A 22,076-nucleotide genomic window follows, 5' to 3' on the forward strand; every position below is an offset into this window, starting at 1 on the left:
AAGAGCCAGGGCGCACTCACAATCTGACCAAAGCAAAACCGAACTCCAGCCGTGTAAATAACTCAATGTCCAATTGTCTGGGGTTACTGACCATCTTCTGGGCTAAGACGCTTGGGTCACTTCTCCAGCTCTGCCCTCCGCAACACACACAGCTTGTCTTCTAGGCTCCAATTGGCCCCACTGCTGCTGCTGTTCTTGGTGGTCATCCCCTGGCACTGGCATCTCCAAAACGACAGACAGTTCCTGGCTGTGGCTGGGCTGCACTTTCACCAGTCACATCTCCTGGGCTCTTTTCAGGGACTCCAGTCCTGCCGCACAGCGCTAAATCTCAGATACGTTCCATGACCCCTTCCACACCCTCAGAACTAGTGCCACCTAGGTGACTCCCATACTACCAGGTTCAGCTGGACGCATAAGGTACAACCTTGGCCATACCTGGAACCCAGATTCTATGTGCCGACTCCCAGAAAACACTTTCCAGATTTCACCTCAGCCAAGTTTCTTAAGCACGGCTGATTTCTCAGCTCCAGCTGACCAGACACCACAGATTCTTCACCCAAAATGCCCAGAGGACTGTTTGCTTCCCTGTGAAACTTTACGAGCCAGGCCTCCGCTGTCTACAGTGCTTTGGACATTCGTTTCTTCAAAGCTCCTGTCGAATTCAGAGCTCTCAACACTCAATGAATGACCTTTCTAGCCAAAAATTCCAAAGTCCTTCCACAATCCTCCCCGCAAAATGACATGGCCGTGTGAGGCACGGCAATACTCCACTGTCCTGATACCAGCTTTTCTTGGGTAAGGTCGCTGTTGCTATGATGAAAACCATGACCAAAAGCAACTTGGGGAAGAAAGGGTTTCTTTCACCAACAGTGCCACATAACAGTTCATCATCAAAGACAGTGAGGACAGGAACTCGCTCAGGGCAGGAACCTGGATACAGGAGCTGCTGCAGAGGCCATGGAGGGTGCTGCTTACGGGCTTGCTACCCATGGCTTGCTCAGGCTGCTCTCTTGTAGAATCCAATACCAACAGCCCAGGGGTGGCATCATCCACAATGCGCTGGGCCCTCCCCCGCTGATCATTAACTATGAAAATAACCTTACAGCAGGATCTTATAAAGGCATTTCCTCAATTGAGGCTCCTTCTTCTCTGATGATCTCAGCTTGTGTCAAGTTGAAACAGAACTAGCCAATACAGTGACATTCCACTATAATAGTATAATCTGATTGCACCTTATTCCCACTATGATGTGTCAGCCTTTTGCCCATAATCCACATAATAGAATGTATTAATTACAAAATCACATTCACTCCTTCCTTAATTGCTTCACGGTTACGATTTTGAACAGTAGTTGAAAACACATTTACTATGAGTTACCCATGATTATTTTTAACCATAACTTCCATGGGCGTTTCAAATTAGGAAGTAAGTACATATGTGCAGCTTGTTGGTCTTATCTTCTATGTGGCTACTACATATGCGCATATTAACATTACAGCCTCCCAGGCATTTGAACCTAGAGATGTTTGTTTGAAGACTTGAGCACCCTGTGAACACTTTGGGAGATCCTGTTAGCAAATCAAAGTGTGAGCATCTACCTACTACTAGTATTATTAGCCTGATTAATATTAGCTATATATTTACCTAAATATATATTCTAATATATAACATTAACTAATATATATTCTCTTAAACATTTAGTTTCCATCTAATTTTTTTTCTTTTCACATAGAATCATGTTTCTTATTCCTCAGTATTTTTTTTTAAACCTCTGGTCAATTTAACTCATTAAATTTAGATCTCAGAATTTTTTCATAGATTTACTTTTATTTTACACTTTAGTTTTGTTTTTCATTTTGTATGAGACAGACCCTCACTGTATACCCTTGGCTGGCCTAGAATTATGTAGCCCAGCTGACTTTGATCTTAGAAAGATCCTGCTGCCTCTGCCCCTGCCCCTGCCCCTGCCTCTGTCTCTGCCCCTGCCCCTGCCCCTGCCCCTGCCCCTGCCCCTGCCCCTGCCTCTGCCCCTGCCTCTGTCTCTGCCCCTGCCCCTGCCCCTGCCTCTGTTTCTGCCCCTGCCCCTGCCCCTGCCCCTGCCCCGCCCCTGCCCCTGCCCCTGCCCCTGCCTCTGTCTCTGCCCCTGCCCCTGCCCCTGCCCCTGCCCCTGCCCCTGCCCCTGCCTCTGTCTCTGCCCCTGCCCCTGCCCCTGCCCCTGCCCCTGCCTCTGCCCCTGCCCCTGCCCCTGCCCCTGCCTCTCACTCTGTCTCTGCCTCTGCCTCTGCCCCTGCCCCTGCCCCTGCCCCTGCCTCTCACTCTGCCTCTGTCTCTGTCTCTGCCCCTGCCCCTGCCCCTGCCCCTGCCCCTGCCCCTGCCCCTGCCCCTGCCCCTGCCTCTGCCTCTGCCTCTCACTCTGCCTCTCACTCTGCCTCTCACTCTGCCTCCTTTGCCTCTGCCTCTGCCTCTACTTCGATGGCAGGCATATGCCACCACAGTGGGCTCAGGACCCTAGCACTTCTAAAGTATGTTATAAAGCCCTGCCCCCAGACAACAGCTTCAGCAAAGCTTCTGAGTATAGCAAACTTTTAGTATGAAATCTTCACAAATGCTCAAAAAAGAATTCTAAAAGTTGATAAGCTCTGGAGGTCAGTTATCATTTCGTTGAGGACATTATGAAAAGGAAGGCTATTTGACACTAGATCCTCTGCTTCAGGGCTCCTCCAGGCCACCCATAAGTGTAATGACTCATCAAAAGGACTCACGGGTCTCAGGGTTCAGTGACATGAGAGGTAAAGAAGGCAAAGAAGAAAGAACATCCAGCAGGTGGCGCTGTCTAAGCACAGGTTTCCAGGCAATTCCACAAGCATGAGAAGGGTATACAGAAACCATGGTTATGAAAACGCAGTGGATGTCTCAGGCAGCTTCCATCAGAAGCCCACCAGAGGTTGATAGAAACTAAGATTTCCACTGGGGCCAGGGGCACTGTCTCATAGATTCCTTGGGCCTGACAGCTGTCAGAAGACCTAAAACCTAGAAGGAAAGCGAACATTCATATATGTCACATGGTTGATAAGGTCTCACACAGCAAAATACTATTATCAACTAGGCCACTTTTACAGCAGCATATAGTTATAAAGAAAACGCGTTCATCTGTAGGTCATAGGCCAGCCTTGATAGCACATTCTTCTAAAGCATAGCACAGTTAGGTCTGCTGTGTTGACTCCCTGAAACCTCAGCCCTAGAATCCGTCGTGGGGAAGGCTCCTAAGAAGGCTATAGAAGGAAGAACAGATTTCAAAAGCAGTGATAGAGCACGGGATGCTAGTCAATGGGCCAGCTTTGCAAGGAATCACGAAGAAGTCAGCAGGCTTGGATCCTTGTAGGCAGCACTGTTCCACACGTTATTTACAAAGTTCGCTGGTGGTGATAAACCTTGAGTCGTTTATTACTCCAATCATATTAAGGCGTCCTCTTGTGAAGTGACTTATCTAGGATCAGCCAACTCCATAAAAATATATCCAACGTAGAAGGAACGTGGGAAGAACAGAAGAGGCTTGGGTGTTTTCCATTGCCTAGAAGATCTATACTTAGAGTACTGTAAAGTTCGTTACTATGTGAAGAAAAGGGGGAAATGTTAAGGGCATGCAGACGCTTATCCAACTCTTCAAAGCAGAAAGCTTCAACTGTTTTAGAGTTCCCAGCAGTAGATTCCACAATGAGGAAATACCTAGATGAGAAATTTCCCCCGTTGAAGGGGAAGTTAGATAAACACATAGAGGAAACGAAAGCAAAATGGGCCATAATAGTCATGCTCAAGAGCATGGAGGAAACTGATGGGTCAGGTTTGAGGCAGAAAAGTAGAAGATGAAGGTGTTTCTGCACCTCTTGCCCCGCCCTTGTGGGTCCTGTTCCCTCCTGCTACTCAAAATCCATTCTCAAGTCATAACCTATTGAGCTTTTAAAATCTGGGGCTAGAGATGGCTCAGTGGTTAAAAACACTGACTGCTCTTAAAGAGGTTGTGAGTTCAAATCCCAGCAACCGCACAGTGGCTCACAAACAAATGTAATGGAATCCGATGCCCTCTTCTAGTGTGTCTGAAGACAGCTACAGTGTATGCATACAGATTTTTTTTAAAGCTGTATAAAATATTCACTCTACAAATCTTCGAGTCACTTCTCTGCATCCTTTCAATTGAACTTCAGGGACGGTCATGCACAAAACAGAGATCTCTGCTTCTGTATAAAGCAAGGGCAGGAGAAATGGCAACAGATGGACAGATGGAAGACACTGCAGTGGGCAGTAAGGGTCAAGTGCTGAGAGGGAAAACAGGAAAGGAAAATGTGAGGGGTGTTACAGGCAGCTTGTAGTTACAGCTAAACAGAGATGGGAGGGAGCAAAGAAGCGAGGGGATGTGGGCGTGGACTTAAAGCTGCGGGGGAGGGAACTGCTCAAGGCAGAGAACAGAGAAAACAGAAGTTGAAAGAGGCCAAAGTCTAAGAAGGTGCAGGACTGCACTAAAGGCAGCAAGAGAAGCAATGGGAAGAGGGCACGCTCACTAGGGGCTCCATGTGCTGTGACAGTCTGTTACTGTCACCCTAAGTGAGATGCAAGCACAGCACCAAGGTTTTTTGACTTGCCTTTCATTAAGGTCACTTTAAGTAGATGAGTAAATATGGAGGCAGCACCAGAACCAGTTAGATGTTGCAGAAACGCAGCCAATCTACTGAAGCGTTCTGGCCAAGATGGGCTGTCCTTGTCGGGGACAGCAAGAAATGACTGTGCTATGGATACATTTTGAAGGGAACAACAGCAGAATTTGGATTTATTTATGAAACTCACAGTGAGGATCATGCGTGGCTCCAAACCCAAGGCCTTAGCAACTGGAAAGTTCCTGCCACACAAGCGTGAGTTTTGTGCCCATCACACACTAAAAAGTATGTATCTATAACCTCCAGTTCTGAAGAAGTGAGGGGGTACAGATATGGTGGAGACAGGTAGGGTCCCGAGGCTCACAGATCAGTCAGAGTAGCTACATCGAAGGCTCTAGATTCAGTGAGAAAGACCCTGTCTCAAAATATAAAGTGTAATGTGATAATTGGAGATACCCAAGTCCAACTGCTGTTCAGGCCTGCACATGCATGCACACAGGTAGAAAGATATTGGAAAAAGTCAATTTAGACTCTGTTTAAGGAGCAACAACTGGGGTGGGAAGAATGTTTGTTTGTTTCTGTTTCTGTGTTGCAAGACAAGATCTCATGTTACTATAACCTAGGCTGACCTCAAGTATACTAGGTAGCAAGGGGAAGGTGGAGCTTATACGAAAATGACCACATGTTTATATATGGTGATAAGAAATAACCAGCAAAGGTAAAAACAATACCCTAGACAGGGAAGAATTCCTGGAAGAGTCTGACTCAGCTTCAGCCTGGTGAGGGCTGGGCTAAATGGCTGACAATGTTAGAGCTCCCCTGGATGCACAGCAGAATCTCCAACTGGGAACAAGGGAGGAATTTGGGGAGCTAAGGACTTCGACCATGCAGGGCCTGCCCCGCCTGCTTCTAAAGCTATTCTGGGGAGTAATTTGTATTCATGTCCTTCGGGTCAATCTACGTTGCAACGTCTGAAGGGTTAAAGTTAAATAGGAACCAGAAATCATAAATAATTTCAAAAATCTAAGTTGTGGGAGGCAAAGTGACAAGTATTTTAAATTGCATTCTTTCCCCACCTAGTGGCCAGAATGCAGACAGCTCGTTACAGTTTCCTGTGTGTGACTCTGACCAGTGAAATGAAGTCAGAAGACGGAGCGTTTCGTTGTTGACGGTCCAGTCGACGTCGTTTGCTATAGCACATTTCTTAGAGCTGTTTTAAAAGGAATCAGAACTGTATCAGTATAGCCTACTTCAGATGGAACCGAAGGTTGAGGTTGTATATACAAAACAAATTTTGTGGTTATTAATAGCAGTAAGACAGGAAAAGTGAGGTAATAAGGAATAATAATGAATGGGAAGTGACTAAGGTTAGAAGAGGAAAGAGCCAAGTGTTCTTCCTGAAGTCCCTTGTTTTAAAGAAGAATGTACCAGTGTGATCTCGTAATTAACTACAAGTGCTTCGAATTTTCCACAACCTGAGACTGGGCACATCAGATAGCCTTACCTAATTCCATTTGGCAATTTTTAGCTTTGGCCAGTTCAGAGTTTCAAATTTTCTCATAGGTTAAGTATAGAAAGACATGTTCCCGAGGGAGGGGTCCATTTCTGATAAGGACGGGTATAAAATAACTTTATGTGTCACTTAGATCTTTCTTCAAAAAGGTTTCAGCAATAAAAGGTTAAAAGCTAAATTTACAAAGAGTAAATACAGCATTAAAAAGGCAACAGTTTCACATCTTTAAATGTCAAGATCTAGGACTCCAGTAGATTTTGTTTGCTTGTTTGGTTTGGTTTTACTTTCCTGGGATTTGAACCAGGACCTCATACACACTAGGCAAGCACTCTGTCACTGAGCTGCAGCCCTCACCCCACCCTAAGAGTCCTCAGAAATGACAGGCATAATATTAAATGAACTTCATTTGGTTCTTAAGGCTGCATTGAAAACAAAGAACTATACCGAGAGCCTGCTTGAATGGACTTATCTCTGCTGATAAGCTCCCCCTGTCTCTCCTCCCTGCCCACTCCCTCCTCTCAGCCCTCTGTAGTTGGTTGTGACTGGTTCTGTTCTTCTCTCTGCAAAGCTCCTCTTTATGCCTGAGCACTGGGTGGCAATTGCACTTGGGTCTTTTCAGGACATCTGCACCTGTTTCTTATCCTCATCTTGGTCCATTTTATTCTCCACTGTCCCTGCCATTGTGGTCACTGTTTCAAGCTGACTACTTTGATACTGTATACGGCATGAACTCAGACCTATATAAAATGGCATTACATTTCATATGGCATAATATTGTGTCTATGTGTACAAATAAAAGTCTGCTTGGGTAAGAAACTCTTTGAATGAATGTGCTAATGCCATTTGCTTTATTCTTACTTACTTACTATTTATCCGGGTGTTTTAGAAAGTATACTGTTAGTCCAGTTGGAATTTATTATTATTATTATTATTATTATTATTATTATTATTTAATATCATTTTAAACAACTGGCAAAAATTCATCTTGGAGATAAAAGTTACCCTAGTCTCTGAATCACGGAGACATCACCAGTTCAATAAGAAGCACACGCAGGAGTTACTCTATAAGTATTTTCAAAATGATAAACGATCTCTTTCCTCAAGGGTTTTGTGGTCTGGTCATAAGTAGAGACTTTGTAGCACTCTAGAAGTGGACCAATGACACCCAGAAGCAGTAGAGGAGGCTTGGGAACTGGAGAATAAACTCCCAGAAGATAAAATACTTGGGTCAGCGATCTACAGCACGGGGATGACAAGAGAAAAGAATATAGAGTGAGCACCCGATTCCAATCTCCAGAATTTACAGAAAGGTGGAAGGAAGGACCCAATCCTAGAGCATGGTTCTTCTGACCTCTATTCATGTGTCCTGGCGCGCGCGCGCACTCACACACACACACACACACACACACACACACACACACACAATTTTTTTTTATTTTTATTTTAGAGCTGGCATTAACCCAATAAAACTCCTCCAGCTAAGCATGGAGAAGGAGATTGTTAGAGGGGGTGAGGATTCTGTATCTGCAGGAAATGAGAGACTGTGAGAGGCAGAGTTAGCCCAGGTGCGGTGGTACATGCCTATAATCACAGTGTTTGTGAGGACTGAGAGTTCTGAGCCACAAAGTGAGACCCCATCTCAAAGATTAGGATCAGAGGGTTCAATTGGAGGAGGGAGGGAAGAGGAAGGAGGAAGGAGGAGGAGGCAAAGGGAAGAGGAATAGAGTTCTAGAAGTAAAGCAGTGGAAGAACAGAATTCATTACTCAGCCCTGTGACCTGCTCACCATGAAAAGGACTATTCATTGGTTGAATGTCTGTGTATTTTATATCCAAAGTATTTATGTTTTCAGTAAAATGCTATTCCTTAAAGCTAAGGTGAAGGACTTACTTATGTTAAGAGGTAAGTTATTTCTCTGCCAATGAAATGAGCCAATTCAAGCCAGATTAGAATATATTAAAAGCAGGTTTATTGGGAAATTGCTCTTGGATGGGTTCACGGGCCCCAAGGATGAAGCCAGGGGAGTCACTATGGGTGGGCAGGGGTCAGGGGTGGGGGGAGAAAGAGAGAAACAGAGAGAAAGGAAAGAGGGAGATCAAAATGTCTGGATTATATAGGGAGGAGCGATTCGGGGGAAGGGCAGCCCAACCCCTAGACTAGAAAGTTCAAGGATGAGGGCAGAGTATGTGAGGTAGGGACTGAGGGATGCTGGGGAGACCTTAAGTCTAGTTCTGCTTTGATATGTAAAATATGCACTTCAGTCCCTTGTCCTTACCCCCCACCCCCACACTCAGAAACCAAACATTACTTATATTTATAAAACGTGTTCTTCAATACCCACCTAGTAATTTTATTTAAATAATTATTTCCAAAAGGATCTTTTTCTTTGCTTTGTTTTGTCATTGAAATGGAAACTTATTTATAGCCCAGGCTGGGTACTGCGATTATAAGTATGTAAGCACAAAGCTACAGTAATTGTTCATCACTGATTAGACCACTCAACTTCAGGTGGTTTCAACATGTTGTCTTGAAGGTTAAAGTGACTTAACCGTCTTTGGATGTTTCACGCTGCATATACAATGTAATATACTGGCTTTCCTTTTAAAGCAATTCAAACACCTTAAATCAATGGCTCTCAACCTTCCTAACACTACCACCCTTTGATATAGGTCCTCGTGTTGTGGTGAGCCTCGATCATAAAAGGACTTTGTTGCTACTTCATAACTGTAATTTTGCTACTTTTTCGAATCATCTGATCATGCAGGACATCTGATATGTTCTCCCAAAGGGGTCATGACCCACAGTTTAAACACCACTGCCTTAAATGGACTTCCCAATGACTTCATTACAGAACCCCTCCCATGAAAACACTGTAAAAGCTTTGGAATTAAATCAGTTCCTTTAAAGAGCCCAAGAGCTTTTGTGATTAAATTATTTCTTTTTTAGAATATAAGAATGGTAAAATATAGTTAACCATGTGGAAGGCAGAGACAGTAATATGGTGGGCCCAGTGTCCTCTACCCACTGCGGGAGCTATAAATAGATCTGGTACATCTGTCTCTTCATTACTTCCCTTTCTTGTGTTATCCTGAAACTAATAACAAACATTGTCTTATTTCATCCATAGACTATTCAGTAGCTATGTCCCCAGATTAAACCCTGTTAGCCTAAAATGTCAAATCAGTCATGAGCAGGACACAAGCCTCTAATCCCAGCACTCAAGATTATGAAGCATAGAGGTTACTAGGTCAAGACCAACTTGACCTACTTTTAGTAAAACTCTGTCCAAAAAAAAAAAGGGCAGTTTTCAGTCATTGTATGCATGTGTGCTTTGACTAAGAGTCTTTGATGATTCATGTTCATATTTTATATGTTCATATATAAATTTATATATTCAATTTATCTCTTTAAGCATTGAAGTTTGCCTACCACCTCAGTTTTTCTTTTTTCCTTGCAATTTATTTGTTGAGGAAATCAGATTGTTTGTGGAGATTATGGTTAGCCTTGTCTGGGTTCTGCTCATTGTGTCTCTGTTAGTGCGTTATCGTATTCTCTCCCCTCCTAAAGATTGCTAGTTGAATGCAAAGCTGGCTTGATTGCATTTGTTTTTCCTTTCTTAGTGTTTTATTTTTGACTTGGGGTAAAACTTGCCTCTGGAGGACAGTGTGTTTTTTATTTTATTTATCATTATTTTATGTGTGTGAGTGTTTTGCCTGTATGTATATGTACTATATGCACGCCGGGTGTCCACTGAGGGCAAAAAGAGGTTGCAGTTTATGGGCATAAGTTTATGTATATTTTCATTTTAAGGCAAGCTTCTACTTTATTCTCATGGGTTCTTTTCTTTCTTTCTTGTTTTCAGACATCCTATAAATGAAGAAAATCAAGATGGTGTCATGCATTCTGATGGTAAGGGGTAACTTTTTTTTATCTGAAGTACACGTTTCAATTAGTCAAATGTCATGGCCTCCTTAATGGCCTATACAGGACCCCTTGCTTTACTTATTTCTTAGCATTCTCATGCTTCCTTCCCTTCTCTTTCTCACTATAGAGAGACATCCTAAAATACTCAATGTGTGTTTGTACATATTCTTATTATATGATTATGTGAAGTATATATGTAATTGATATAAAAAGTAGATTATTGAGTCTTCTTTCTGAGAACACTCAGCATAAGGTTTTCTCCAGCTTCCACCCCGCTACTGTGCACACATTTAGTCTGTCGTTACTAAGTACACTGTGGCATGCACCCACATTTTACTGAACTCCTGGGATTATAAGAGACACTGCAGAACTCCTCTACAGGCTCATCACATGTGGACTTCAGAGAGGTCATTTCTTCACAGAGAAATGGCTGTGGAAAGGCTGGCTATGTGCTCCAAGATATTTACTTTGCCTAATAGGACTAGGATGCTCTTCAGAATTGATGCCCTGTCTACAGTCTCAGCAAGACACGGATGTGGCCATGCCCCACCTTTCACCAGCAGATGGGTGCTTTATTAAGCTTTCTCATCTTTCCTCAGTCTTAGGATACAAAAAGGATCTCATTTTAATTTGCACACATTTTATTTTTATTAAACTTATTCTATGGCCCCTCCATATATTTATGTAATACATTCTAATCACACTCAGCCTCCCAACCTCCCTTATCCCACTCCAACCCACTCAACACCATGTCCCCAGTATGAGTCCCCTTTCTATTTCCTGCTTTTGTTTTGTTTTGTAACTAAAATGTAACCAACATTTGTTTTGTAATTGGACTTAGCGAGCACTAGCTATGTGAGAATGAGTGTGAACCTCTCTAATGGACTGTTGGGGACCCACTACTGGCTTTATCACCGAAATCAGTGCCTCTCCTCAGCTAATTCAGATTGGTTTTCATTTCATAATTCTCTTTTCTGCTCTTGAGTTTGTATATAGTGCCAGTGTTCTTCCAACCAAACTCAAAATAATTCATGCTCTTTTTATAATTTATGGCGCACTTCTATAGTATATCAACTATAGATGAATGTGGGTATATGTATGCATGTATTATATGACCATATAGAAGTTTTCTTAGTCCCTGTCTTAGGGTTACTATTGCTGTGATCAAACACCATGACCAAAACAACTTGGGGAGGAAAGGGTTTCTTTGGCTTGCACTCTCCATTACAGTTCATCACCAAAGGAAGTCAGGATAAGAACTCAAAGAGGGCAGGAACCTGGAGGGAGGAACTGATGCAGAGGCCAAGGGGGAGTGCTGCTTACTGGATTGCTCACCACAGCTAGCCCACTTTCTTATAGAGCCCAGAACCACCAGTCCAGGGATGACATCACCCACAATGGGCTGCGCCCTCCCCCCATCAATCACTAATTAATCTATAAGCTTGCCTACAACCTGATCTTATGGAGGCAGTTTTAAAATCGGATCTTCCCTCCTCTCTGATAACTTTAGCTTGTGACATATTGACATAAAAAAGTATCCAGTACAGTCCCTGAGCACTCTTTTCAATTCCTTTGGCCCATGTGTTTTAAAGCAATACTACATTGTTGTTTTATTATGAGCTTAGTGTTATCATCTTAGTAACATAATATCAGATTATGGCTTGAAATCTGGTAGAGCATTTTTACACTGTAGTCATTTTTAGTTTAATCACCTCAGCTTATTTGATACATGGAAGCAAATCCCCAAGAAAGAATGTGCCAAAGAGTACGAACTATTTGTGGTTTTCCCTATTTTATATCATTTCACACAAGTACACACATCAAATGTACTATGCCTTACATAAAGCAAATAAAAGGTACCATAATTATTATTTACTTTTGCATTATCTTATGAAAATTAACAAAAGGACTTTGTAATTAAATTATGAGTGTTAAAAAATACCAAAGCACATATTTTATTTTGTGATTTAAGAGGTTAAGTTTGATTATACTTTAAATTGATATAAGTATTATTGTATCCCTTTTGAAGTGTTTCTTAGTTACAGTGTGTTGTCTTGTTTTGTTTCTCCAATCCTTTAGGTACTGGAAATCTAGAAGAGGTCAGATATTTTTATATCTCTTTTTCTATTACTAACATGGGAATGTTTAACAATTATAATTCATGTCCTATTGTTATAAACAGACAAATAAAAAGTTTTACAATTTTCAATGGTATTTTTTCTTTTTCTAACCTTACTTAACTTAAATGCTTGAAATATTGTATGCCAGTCAGTATGTTAACCCATGGTAGAGTAATGTAGTACTGAACTTATGTCTGGCCGCACAGCTAAATGACTGGGAAAAACAGAAAATGCAATTTCCTTTACATGTTCCTAATGTCTCTCACAATTAGAAAAAAGAGTGAGAGAAAAGAAAATTTCAAATAAGCCAATTTAGGCTCAAATTATATAAACTCAAACATTTTAAGGAATAATTTTTAATGAAATGTGTTAAACACTGATTTTAAGGAATAATTTGTCAATGAAGTATGTGTGTGGCCTTTTGGAATAATCACGGTAATTATCTTATTTTCTTGGCAGGAACAAGAGAGTGATGGAGAAATGTATGAAGACATGTATGCATTGCTTTTGTTACCATAACAATGTTCTTCTGGGGGTTGGGGATTTAGCTCAGTGGTAGAGCGCTTGCCCAAGGCCCTGGGTTCGGTCCCCAGCTCTGAAAAAAGAAAAAAAAAACAAAAACAAAAACAAAAAAAAAGAACAATGTTCTTCTAAAATGAATACAATGTTTTGTAAGAGAGCAGATGGGTGCTCAAAAGCACTAGGAAGGAAAAACTTTGTTTACATGGTTGGTTGACCTGTAATGGCTTCCCTTATTTCACTACAAAGGACTATAATTGGTTCACTTCTCCAACGACCCTACATGGGACTCTAATGACTGCCATGTGAAACCTGAAGCTACTTGAAAGACAGTCAGGGAATAAATCTCCCTCCCTCTCCCTCTCCCTCTCCCTCTCCCTCTCCCTCTCCCTCTCCCTCTCCCTCTCCCTCTCCCTCTCCCTCTCCCTCTCCCTTTCCCTACCCACCCCTTCCCCCTCCCGTGTGTGTTTGAGTGTGTGTGTGTGTGTGTGTGAGTGTGTGTGTGTGTGAGTGTGTGTGTGTGTGTGTGTGTGTGTGTGTGTGTGTGTGTGTTGTATCTTCTTCACCCAGACACAGAGGCATTATGGGCTGTGGCTCAGCGCAGTACCAGATGCCTATGTTCTAGTCTACTGGGTAGATATGAAAAGTGACTCCACAGTAGAGTTTAAAATAGACTAAGATATTTCGTGGAAACTGCCTTAGTTTGGATTTCTATTGCTGTGAAGAGATGCTATGACCATGTCAACTCTTATAAAGGACAACATTTCATTGAGACCGGGTCACAGTTTCAGAAGTTCAGTCCATTATTGTAAGAATGGTAAGAAGCATGGCAGCATTCACACAGACATGATGCTGGAGAAGGAGGTGAGAGTTCTACTGCATCAGCAGCTGCCCACCAGGCCAAGTATGAGACCGCAAAGCCAGCCCCACAATGGTACACTTCCTCTACACCTCAATGGACCACTCCCTATGGGCCAAGCATTCACACCCTTCAGTCTATGGGGTCATTCTTATTCAAACCACCACAGAAAGCGTGTGGAAATAGTAGTGATCTTTTTCTTTTTCAAAAAAAATGTATTTATTTATTCATTCACTTTGCAGTCTAATATCAGCCCTTCCTCTCCTCCCAGTACCCCCCTCATGCAAGTCCTCTCCCCATTCTACCTTCCCCTTCTATTTTGAAAAGGGGAAGCCCCCTGGCTATTATCCCCTCAACTAACACGAGTGCGTGCACACACACACACACACACACACACACACACCACACCACACACCACACACATACAACTGCACATCACATCACTGTGGGACTAGGCACATCCTCTCCTGGGCCAGACAAGGTGGTCCATTTAGGGATACAGGATCCACAGGCAGGCAGGTAGGCAACAGGCTCGGGGACAGCCCCGATCTAGTTATTTGGGGGACCCACAGGAGGACCAAGCTGCTCATCTGCTACATACATGCAGGGGGCCTAGGTCCAGCCCATGCTCGCTCTTTGGTTGGTGATTCAGTCTCTTGGTAGCCCCCAAAGGTCCAGGTTACTTGACCTTGTTGGTTTTCCCGTGGAGCTTCTGCCCTCTTCAAGTTCCTCAATCCTTCTCCCAACTCTTCCATAAGACTCCTCGAACTCCACCTTAGGTTTGGATGTGGGTCTCTGCATCTCTTTCCATTGGCTTCTGGGTAGACCCTGTCAGAAGACAGTTATGCTGGTTTCCTGCCTGCAAGCGGAGCAGAGTATCCTTAATAGTGTTCAGGACTGGTTTGATTGAATGCTGAGCTCAGCTATCTTAATTTCCTCTGCCCAACTCTTCAACCTGTTCCATGAAGTCTCTAGATTAAAATGTGTATGAGTGCCCATGAGCGTATGTATGCTCACACATGCCCACGAAAGTGCAAGGCTAACCAAGGACAGGGGCTTTCTGAACAGTGCTTTCCTCCTCATGGTTCACGATGCGGCGGGGAGGAGCTACGCTGTCAGAGAAGGTATTTGTAGCTATGGAATCCTTCTGGCTCTACACACAGATTTTCACACAGCCAGAATTCTTACATCGTTAGCTTCTTGGCTTCATCTCTCGTCTTTGGAGACCTTCTTCTGTAGTAGGTAGACATCTCTCTGCATAGTGGTTCCTGACCTACAAACACCTGCGCACGTAGCCACAACTTAACCATTTCTATTCACAGAGAGTCATCCAAGGAACGAGACAAGAAACGGGAAAAAGAAGAAAAGAAGAGATTAGAGCTAGAACGAAAGGAGCAGAAGGAGAGAGAGAAGAAAGAGCAAGAACTGAGGAAGAAATTCAAGGTAAGAGCTTGCTTGCTGGTGAATAAAGCCATAGCATCATTTCTGTCCAAAACACCACCTTATTCTACCATCAAAAATGAAATGGGATTAAAAAAAAAACAAAGTATAATTAGCTTATAATCCATGAGTACCCAGGGATTTTATGTTGACAGAGGAAATGAATGCACCATTACTGTGTGCCATGAGTCTGGAACCAACACATAAAGATGTCCCAGTGGCACATCACATGATGGTGCAGTGGACACAGTGTTCCTGGATGAACCACATTTCTTTGAGTTACTAGAGACCCTGGTATCTGGATCTGAACCATTTGCCTTTAAGCCCTGTACTTACTGCTATCTAAGACCCGCTGCCTCTTCTCCCTCTTTAAATGCCTCAACTTCTGACCTTTACCTTCTCTGAACTCTGGTAACTATGTCACCTTTACGGCGATCCCTACTGCACTACATGCACGAGCTGGACTCTCTGGGCTATGCCATCCATCTTTGATGACGTAAGCCATCTGGTATGTTTCTGGGACCTCAGAAGTATTTAGAATAACGATGTGAATTACAAAACTATTCTTCACTTTTAAGGGAATTCACATGGTTTTCTTTAAATATTTATTTCTCTTTAGAGAATTTGATACATGGAATTACAAAATGTGAGTCATGTATAACTTCTCAGTACATTTGTTATGTTAAAACAAAAGTTCCACAGCGTGCTGTAAGGAAAACAACCAGCTTGGAGTTGTTTGGACAGTCTAGATTCCAGCTCCAGCTGCACATACACAATCTGTGTTCTCAGACTTATTACTCACTCCTTGAGATTCAGAGACTCAGTCTTTAAAGTGAAAATAAATGATTTTTCTATAGTCTGTTATGAGATCAAATGAAATGTTATATAAAAGCCACTCCATCTACTATGAGTTTTCATGAAATCTTGGAAAAAGTCTTCTGTGTACAAGTAACATTACGATTGCAATGGGAAAACTAAAACATCTTACTCGCACAGGATCCATGACTACCGAGACGTATGTTCTTGAAGTAAAAGTTTAATACAATGAAAATGCATTGGGCTGGAGAGATGGCTCAGTGGTTAAGATCATTGACTGCTCTTCTAGAGGTCCACAGTTCAAATTCCAGCAACCATATGATGGCTCACAACCGTCTGTAATGAGATCTGATGCCCTCTTCTGGTGGGTCTGAAGACAGCTACAGTGTACTTAAAATATAATAAATAAATAAATAAATCTTTAACAAAAAGAAAATGTATGTAATATACTTTTCACAAGAGAGCATTTGTAGTTTTTAAGGATTTGAAATTAGTTTGGGGGAAAAGGTAATTCATTGTTTCACACATTCATTCAAATAATTTTGTTCATAAGAAAAACTGAGTATAGAAGTTATACCAGTCAAAAAGAAGTCAAGAGGTTGTCAAATCTGAGAACTTACAAGCAATATTTCACTCAGGTTTTAATAGACACTGGGGTTTATAAATATGAGAATCTATCAGCGTCATGACATATCATAATTAAACTTTTATTTTTCTCTTTTGCTGACATATCAATTTATTAATACTAAAATAAGTTCAACTTTATTGAGAAATCGTCCTCAAAGACTCACATGACACTATGTATTTCACTGAAGTAGTAAGAAAGTGTTAACAAGTAACCAGTTATACTCTGAACACTGCATGCATTGAAATCCAATACAGCTGCAGATCTGTAATTCAAATATTCAGATTACAGAGTGTTTACAAACAGAGGCCAACTATAATAAAGCCAGCTCAGCCCAAAACCTTTCTACTTGAGTCTGCTTTTATAATAAACCCCATAATTGATACGGTAGTTAGCTACCAACCTATGTTTTTGTTTAATTAATATGTCACATAATTCACAACAACATAGGCTCAATGAAACAGTTTCTTTCCCCTCCCAAAAAATCACAATCCATACTTATTTGTCAAAAGATGAGAGATACCCTAGTGAAGACATTCATTTAGGAAGAGAAAATTAGGATCTAGGGACTCATGCCTCAAGATATATTATTCTCCTATTAATGAATCATCATGTTATTCAGAATATTAGTTATGAAAACTTTGCCTAGTATTTGTTTATTATTTTTTGAAGCTATTTATAAAATGCTATCTTATTTGTAGCAGGTAGTATTTACTACAAGTTTATACTCCAACAGGCAAAAGAAAGGAAAGCAGGAACAAAGGAAGGAAGGAAGGAAGGAAGGAAAGAAGGGAGGGAGGGAGGAAGGAAGGAAAGAAGGGAGGGAGGGAGGAAGGAAGGAAAGAAGGGAGGGAGGGAGGGAGGGAGGGAGGAATGGAGGGAGGGAGGGAGGGAGGAAGGAAGGAAGGATGAACAGAAGAAAGAAAGGGCTAGTGTACATCAGTACATATGCAGTCCCATTCATTCCATATATTTTCTGAATTCTTATGTTCATCAGACCACCACCACTCTCTGATGAATCACACACACATGTTCACCTGGTCTCTGTTGGTCTTGCTACACCTCTGTGGTTTTCTCCTCAACTCTTTCTCTTTTGTATCTTTTCTTCATTCTTCTCTCATAAATTGCATTCCGATTGTAGCTTCTCTTCCCCTCCTCCCAGCCCTCCCCTTCCCCATTCACTCCTCCTCCTCCTCCTCCTCCTCCTCCTCCTCCTCCTCCTCCTCCTCCTCCTCCTCCTCCTCCTCCTCCTCCATTTCTCTTCAGAAATGTTCAGGCCTCCCATGAATGTCAACAAAATATGGCACATTAAGTTATAGTAAGAATAGGCACTATTCTTCGTATTAAGGCTGGATGAGGCAACCCAGGAAGGAAAAAAAAGTCACCAGCCCCACTCCTAGGAGTCCCACAAGAAGACCACGCTACACAACTGTAATATACAAGAGGAGGGCTGAGGTCAGACCCACTAGGCTCCCTGATTGTCAGTTCAGTCTCTGTGAGTCCCTGTGAGTCCTGGGTCATTGGTTCTGTGGGGTTTCTTTGGTTCCTACAATCCTTCCTCCATTCTTCTGCAGGATTCTCTGAGCAAGCCTAATGTTTGGCTGTGGGACACTGCATCTGCCTTAATTCTTTAATAAGAGCATTCACCAGGGGGTTGGGGATTTAGCTCAGTGATAGAGTGCTTGCCTAGCAAGCGCAAGGCCCTGGGTTCGGTCCCCAGCTCCGAAAAAAAAGAAAAGAAAAAGAGCATTCACCAGGAATGACAGTTGTAGGATTATTATATTTCAAGATTATATTTTCAGTGGTTTTCTATTATGTTTTCCACCTTGAAGCTTACTGGCCCCATTCAAGTCATCCATCATGCAAAAGCCTGCTGTGATGTCAAAGGAGGAAAGAACGAACTGAGCTTCAAGCAAGGAGAGGACATTGAAATAATTCGCATCACAGACAATCCAGAAGGGAAATGGCTGGGCAGAACTGCAAGGGGATCATGTGAGTGCACCTTTTCCAGGGGTTTCAAGGCTTCCAGGGCTAGTCGGTTTCTCTCCCTCCCTCCCTCTCTCCCTCCCTCTTTCCTTCCCTACTTTCCTCCGTCCCTCCCTCCTTCCCTCCCTCCCTCCTTCCCTCCCTCCCTATGTCTCCCTTCCTTCTTAGTTGAGAATTTCATACAACATGCTTTGATTACATTTGCCTTCCCTCCCCCAACTCTTCCCAAATCAACCCCTCTTTCCTTTTCAATCAACTGTGTATCTCTCCCCCCTCCCCGCATTTATAGCAATTTATATTACTCAAATATTTTTAGATTTTTCACTGGAGTGTGGTCTACACCAAGGGCAATACTCTGGAAACTGACTTGTCCTTTTCCAATAACAACAATTACCAGTCGCTTCTCGGTTAGGGGTGGAACTCATGCCCGATTCCCCGGTCATGCTGGGAGCTGATCTGCCTAGGTTTTGACAACAGGTCTTGTGAATAGTCACACGGCTATAAGTTTGTATGTACAGTTGCTCTGCTATGTCTGGAGGGCAGTTTCCTTCTAACTGTCCACCTTTTCCTGGTCCTTATTCTGCAATATCCCTGAGCCCTTGGAGGAAGGGATGTCATACATACCTTCCGTTTAAGGTTGGGCATTCGGGAGTCTCTTATCAGCTGCACTTTTGCTACTTGTGGACCTATGGTTGGTTAACTATGTGTATCTATGTGTAAACAGAAGCTTGTTGGATAAGAGTGGTAAGTTGCCTTAATCTATGTCATGTATGTGTAATGGTAAGTCATCAGTGGCTAGTGTAATACTGTATCTGTGAATAAGGATAATAGCAGTAGGTTCTCTGCCTAGCCATAAGTCCCTTTTGAGTGAGCATTGGATCCTTCCAGACCTCCATGGCTCATGTTAGGACTCTGCTATTGGGTAAACAAAGAGGAAAAAGTTAAAATGGAGAGTATGGTTCTTTTAGTGAAGTGCGATGTTAGCTTTTACAAAAGTCATTAAGTTCCTCATTTCTGTTGGGGGAAAAAAAGAAATGTCACGCAAACCACTTTAAATCTTCACATTGAATCTTGACTCACTTTTAAGTGCCACAGGTTAAGTGTCTGACAGAGTATATAAAACCATGGAAGGTCCTTAAGTCAAGATGGCAAGCAGAGAAACCTCTTTAATGTTTAATGAAGTGTTTTTGGCTGTATCCATGTGTGCATGCATAGGTGTGCACATACTCATACATAGCCAGGAAACCAAATCCAGAGCTTTGGGCCTGCTAGGCTTCGTTCCCAGACCTAGCAATATTAAGATAGCAATTGGTACTTCAAAACAAACTCTCGGGTGTTTAAGCTCCAGTTGCCTGGACCCCTTTCACCTCTTGGTAGATGGTTATATTAAAACGACTGCCGTCAAGATTGACTATGATTCCCTGAAACGGAAGAAGAATACCATCAATGCTGTTCCACCGAGACCTGTTGAAGAGGACCAAGATGTCTATGATGATGTGGCTGAGCAGGATGCTCCTAACAGGTGTGTGACACAGAGAGACAGTAAGCAGACTACTATTCCCTTGCCAGACATCATGTATTTCAGGATACCGCAATTTTACCTAATGCCCTCCATCACCAAACTAAATCACCGTGTACAACAACCCCAGTGTGAGTGAGTGCAAGACCAAGTGAAACTCCCAACCCCAGTGTGAGTGAGTGCAAGACCAAGTGAAACTCCCAACCCCAGTGTGAGTGAGTGCAAGACCAAGTGAAACTCCATTATCTTATTTTACTTGTTGGCCACCCACATCAAGTACTATTTGAAATACAGTGGGTCATATAATTGTGTTAAATTTGTTGTCTGCTACACAATACTCTTGTAATATTCATTATGAGTTGATCTTAGGGACATGCCTAAACTAGTATGATTTTGGAAACTATGAAGTAGAAGATGTAAACTACACACACACACACACACACACACACACACACACACACTTTTTCATCCTTAAATCTCTGAGTCTAAATACATTTCTTGTTGTTGATTAAAAATAGAACACGAAAGAAAAGGGCTTCCACTACAACTCCAGTATACTCTGAAAAAAATCAGATCTCAAACCCCTATGATCCCTAGATATTCAGTAAAGGTCCAACTTTCCAGTGTCTAGTTACTCCACTACTCTAAAATGGCATTTTTCCTAGAAAAATAAACACCCTTTTGTGCAGCAGAGGGGCAAAAACAAAGGATCCTGTTTGGAGAAGCAACCAAAGGCATCTTCTCCCACCTGCCTGGGTATTAGTTTCTCATGGCTACACTGAAACACTTGAGACCTTTGACTTATAAAGAGGAAAGGTTTATGTAACTAGTGTTTTGGAAGTTCCAATGTGAGATGAAGGAAGTGTATGTACTACATACAAATATGAATAAATTCGCCCTATAGATGAAATGAGCCTCTTGTATCTCTGGTCCTAGCATGTGACATCCCCAAGGCATTAGATGTGAGGATCTCCAAGAGGAAACATATTCACCAGGAGCACCAGCCATCTGGATGCAATTAATTCTGAGGATTGCCTCTTTTGGGGGAGTGGCAGAGAAAAGAGATGTGAAGATGACTACTAGTGACAGTGTGACGATTACTTTACAAATCAGTTTCTAGAGTATGATGTACCGTGCCTCTCTACAAAGTTCCATTGACAGCAGTGTGCCTTTGTTAATTATCCATTAATTATTAATTTATTATTAATGATCTGTATCAGGCTAGTTCCTTCCACCATAAAAGGAATGTGACTGTTGAGCACCAGGATACAGTTGTCCTGCATGGTGACACCTTCACATTTATTCCTGCTGCTGGTACCTTACACAAAGACCAAAATGGGGTTTACATTTAGCTAGCTCCATGCAAAAGGCGTTAAACCCTTGGAATCCTGCATTCCTTCCTGCAAAATGACAAAATTGAACAAACAGACATCTTACGTCTTTCCAGAGTCCACACTTGGCTCTCATGCGACTCACACAGGGAGACACAGCCCAGAGTATATACTATAAAAGGTAAAATAGGAATTTCTGACTGTTAGGAAAAAACAAAACAAAACAAAACCTTGGTTTTGAGAGGTAAAAGTCCCATCAAGAGATCAGTTTACTTTTTTTTCTCTTAAAACAGAGTGTAATGATATTATATTAAGAGTTAGATACTGGGCTGGAGAGATGGCTCAGTGGTTAAGAGCACTGTCTGCTCTTCCAGAGGTCCTGAGTTCAAATCCCAGCAACCATATGGTGGCTCACAACCATCTGTAATGAGACCTGATGCCCTCTTCTGGTGTGTCTGAAGACAGCTACAGTGTACTTATATAATATAATAAATAAATAAATCTTTAAAAAAAAAAGAGTTAGATACTGTTGATCTAAGACACTGAAAAAGGGGTTTGGGGATTTAGCTTAGTGGTAGAGCGCTTGTCTAGCAAGCGCAAGGCCCTGAGTTCGGTTCTCAGCTCTGAAAAAACAAACAAACAAACAAGACACTGAAAAAGGAGTCGAATGGTACAGTGATAATTGTCCTAATTGACTCCTAAAATAACACAAGGTAGTTTTAAAAGTAATTTTAAATATAATGTGTGATTACTGAAAAATGTCCAATGGGAAGTTT

The 22,076-nt window shown here is 42.2% G+C and overlaps 1 protein-coding gene across 42 annotated transcripts in view; it reads left to right on the top strand.

Moving 5' to 3' along the window:
• The window catches only part of Fyb1 (FYN binding protein 1), a 149,865-nt gene that overhangs the window by 95,320 nt on the left and 32,469 nt on the right, over positions 1–22,076 (top strand). For 18 of the 42 annotated variants that reach the window (XR_015667142.1, XR_015667148.1, XR_015667143.1 and 15 more), the window contains 6 exon segments: positions 10,024–10,070; positions 12,165–12,184; positions 12,665–12,699; positions 14,906–15,026; positions 18,297–18,456; positions 19,828–19,972. Coding sequence is in view for 12 of the 42 variants with exons in the window: in XM_087630119.1 (XP_087486245.1) it covers positions 10,024–10,070; positions 12,165–12,184; positions 12,665–12,699; positions 14,906–15,026; positions 18,297–18,456; positions 19,828–19,972 (528 nt within the window). In the remaining 30 variants the exon portion in view is untranslated. 42 annotated transcript variants of the gene reach the window in all.

This window comes from Rattus norvegicus, chromosome 2 (genome assembly GCF_021556685.1).
Source record: "Rattus norvegicus strain SHRSP/BbbUtx chromosome 2, alternate assembly SHRSP_T2T, whole genome shotgun sequence".
NCBI classification, from domain to species: domain Eukaryota; kingdom Metazoa; phylum Chordata; class Mammalia; order Rodentia; family Muridae; genus Rattus; species Rattus norvegicus.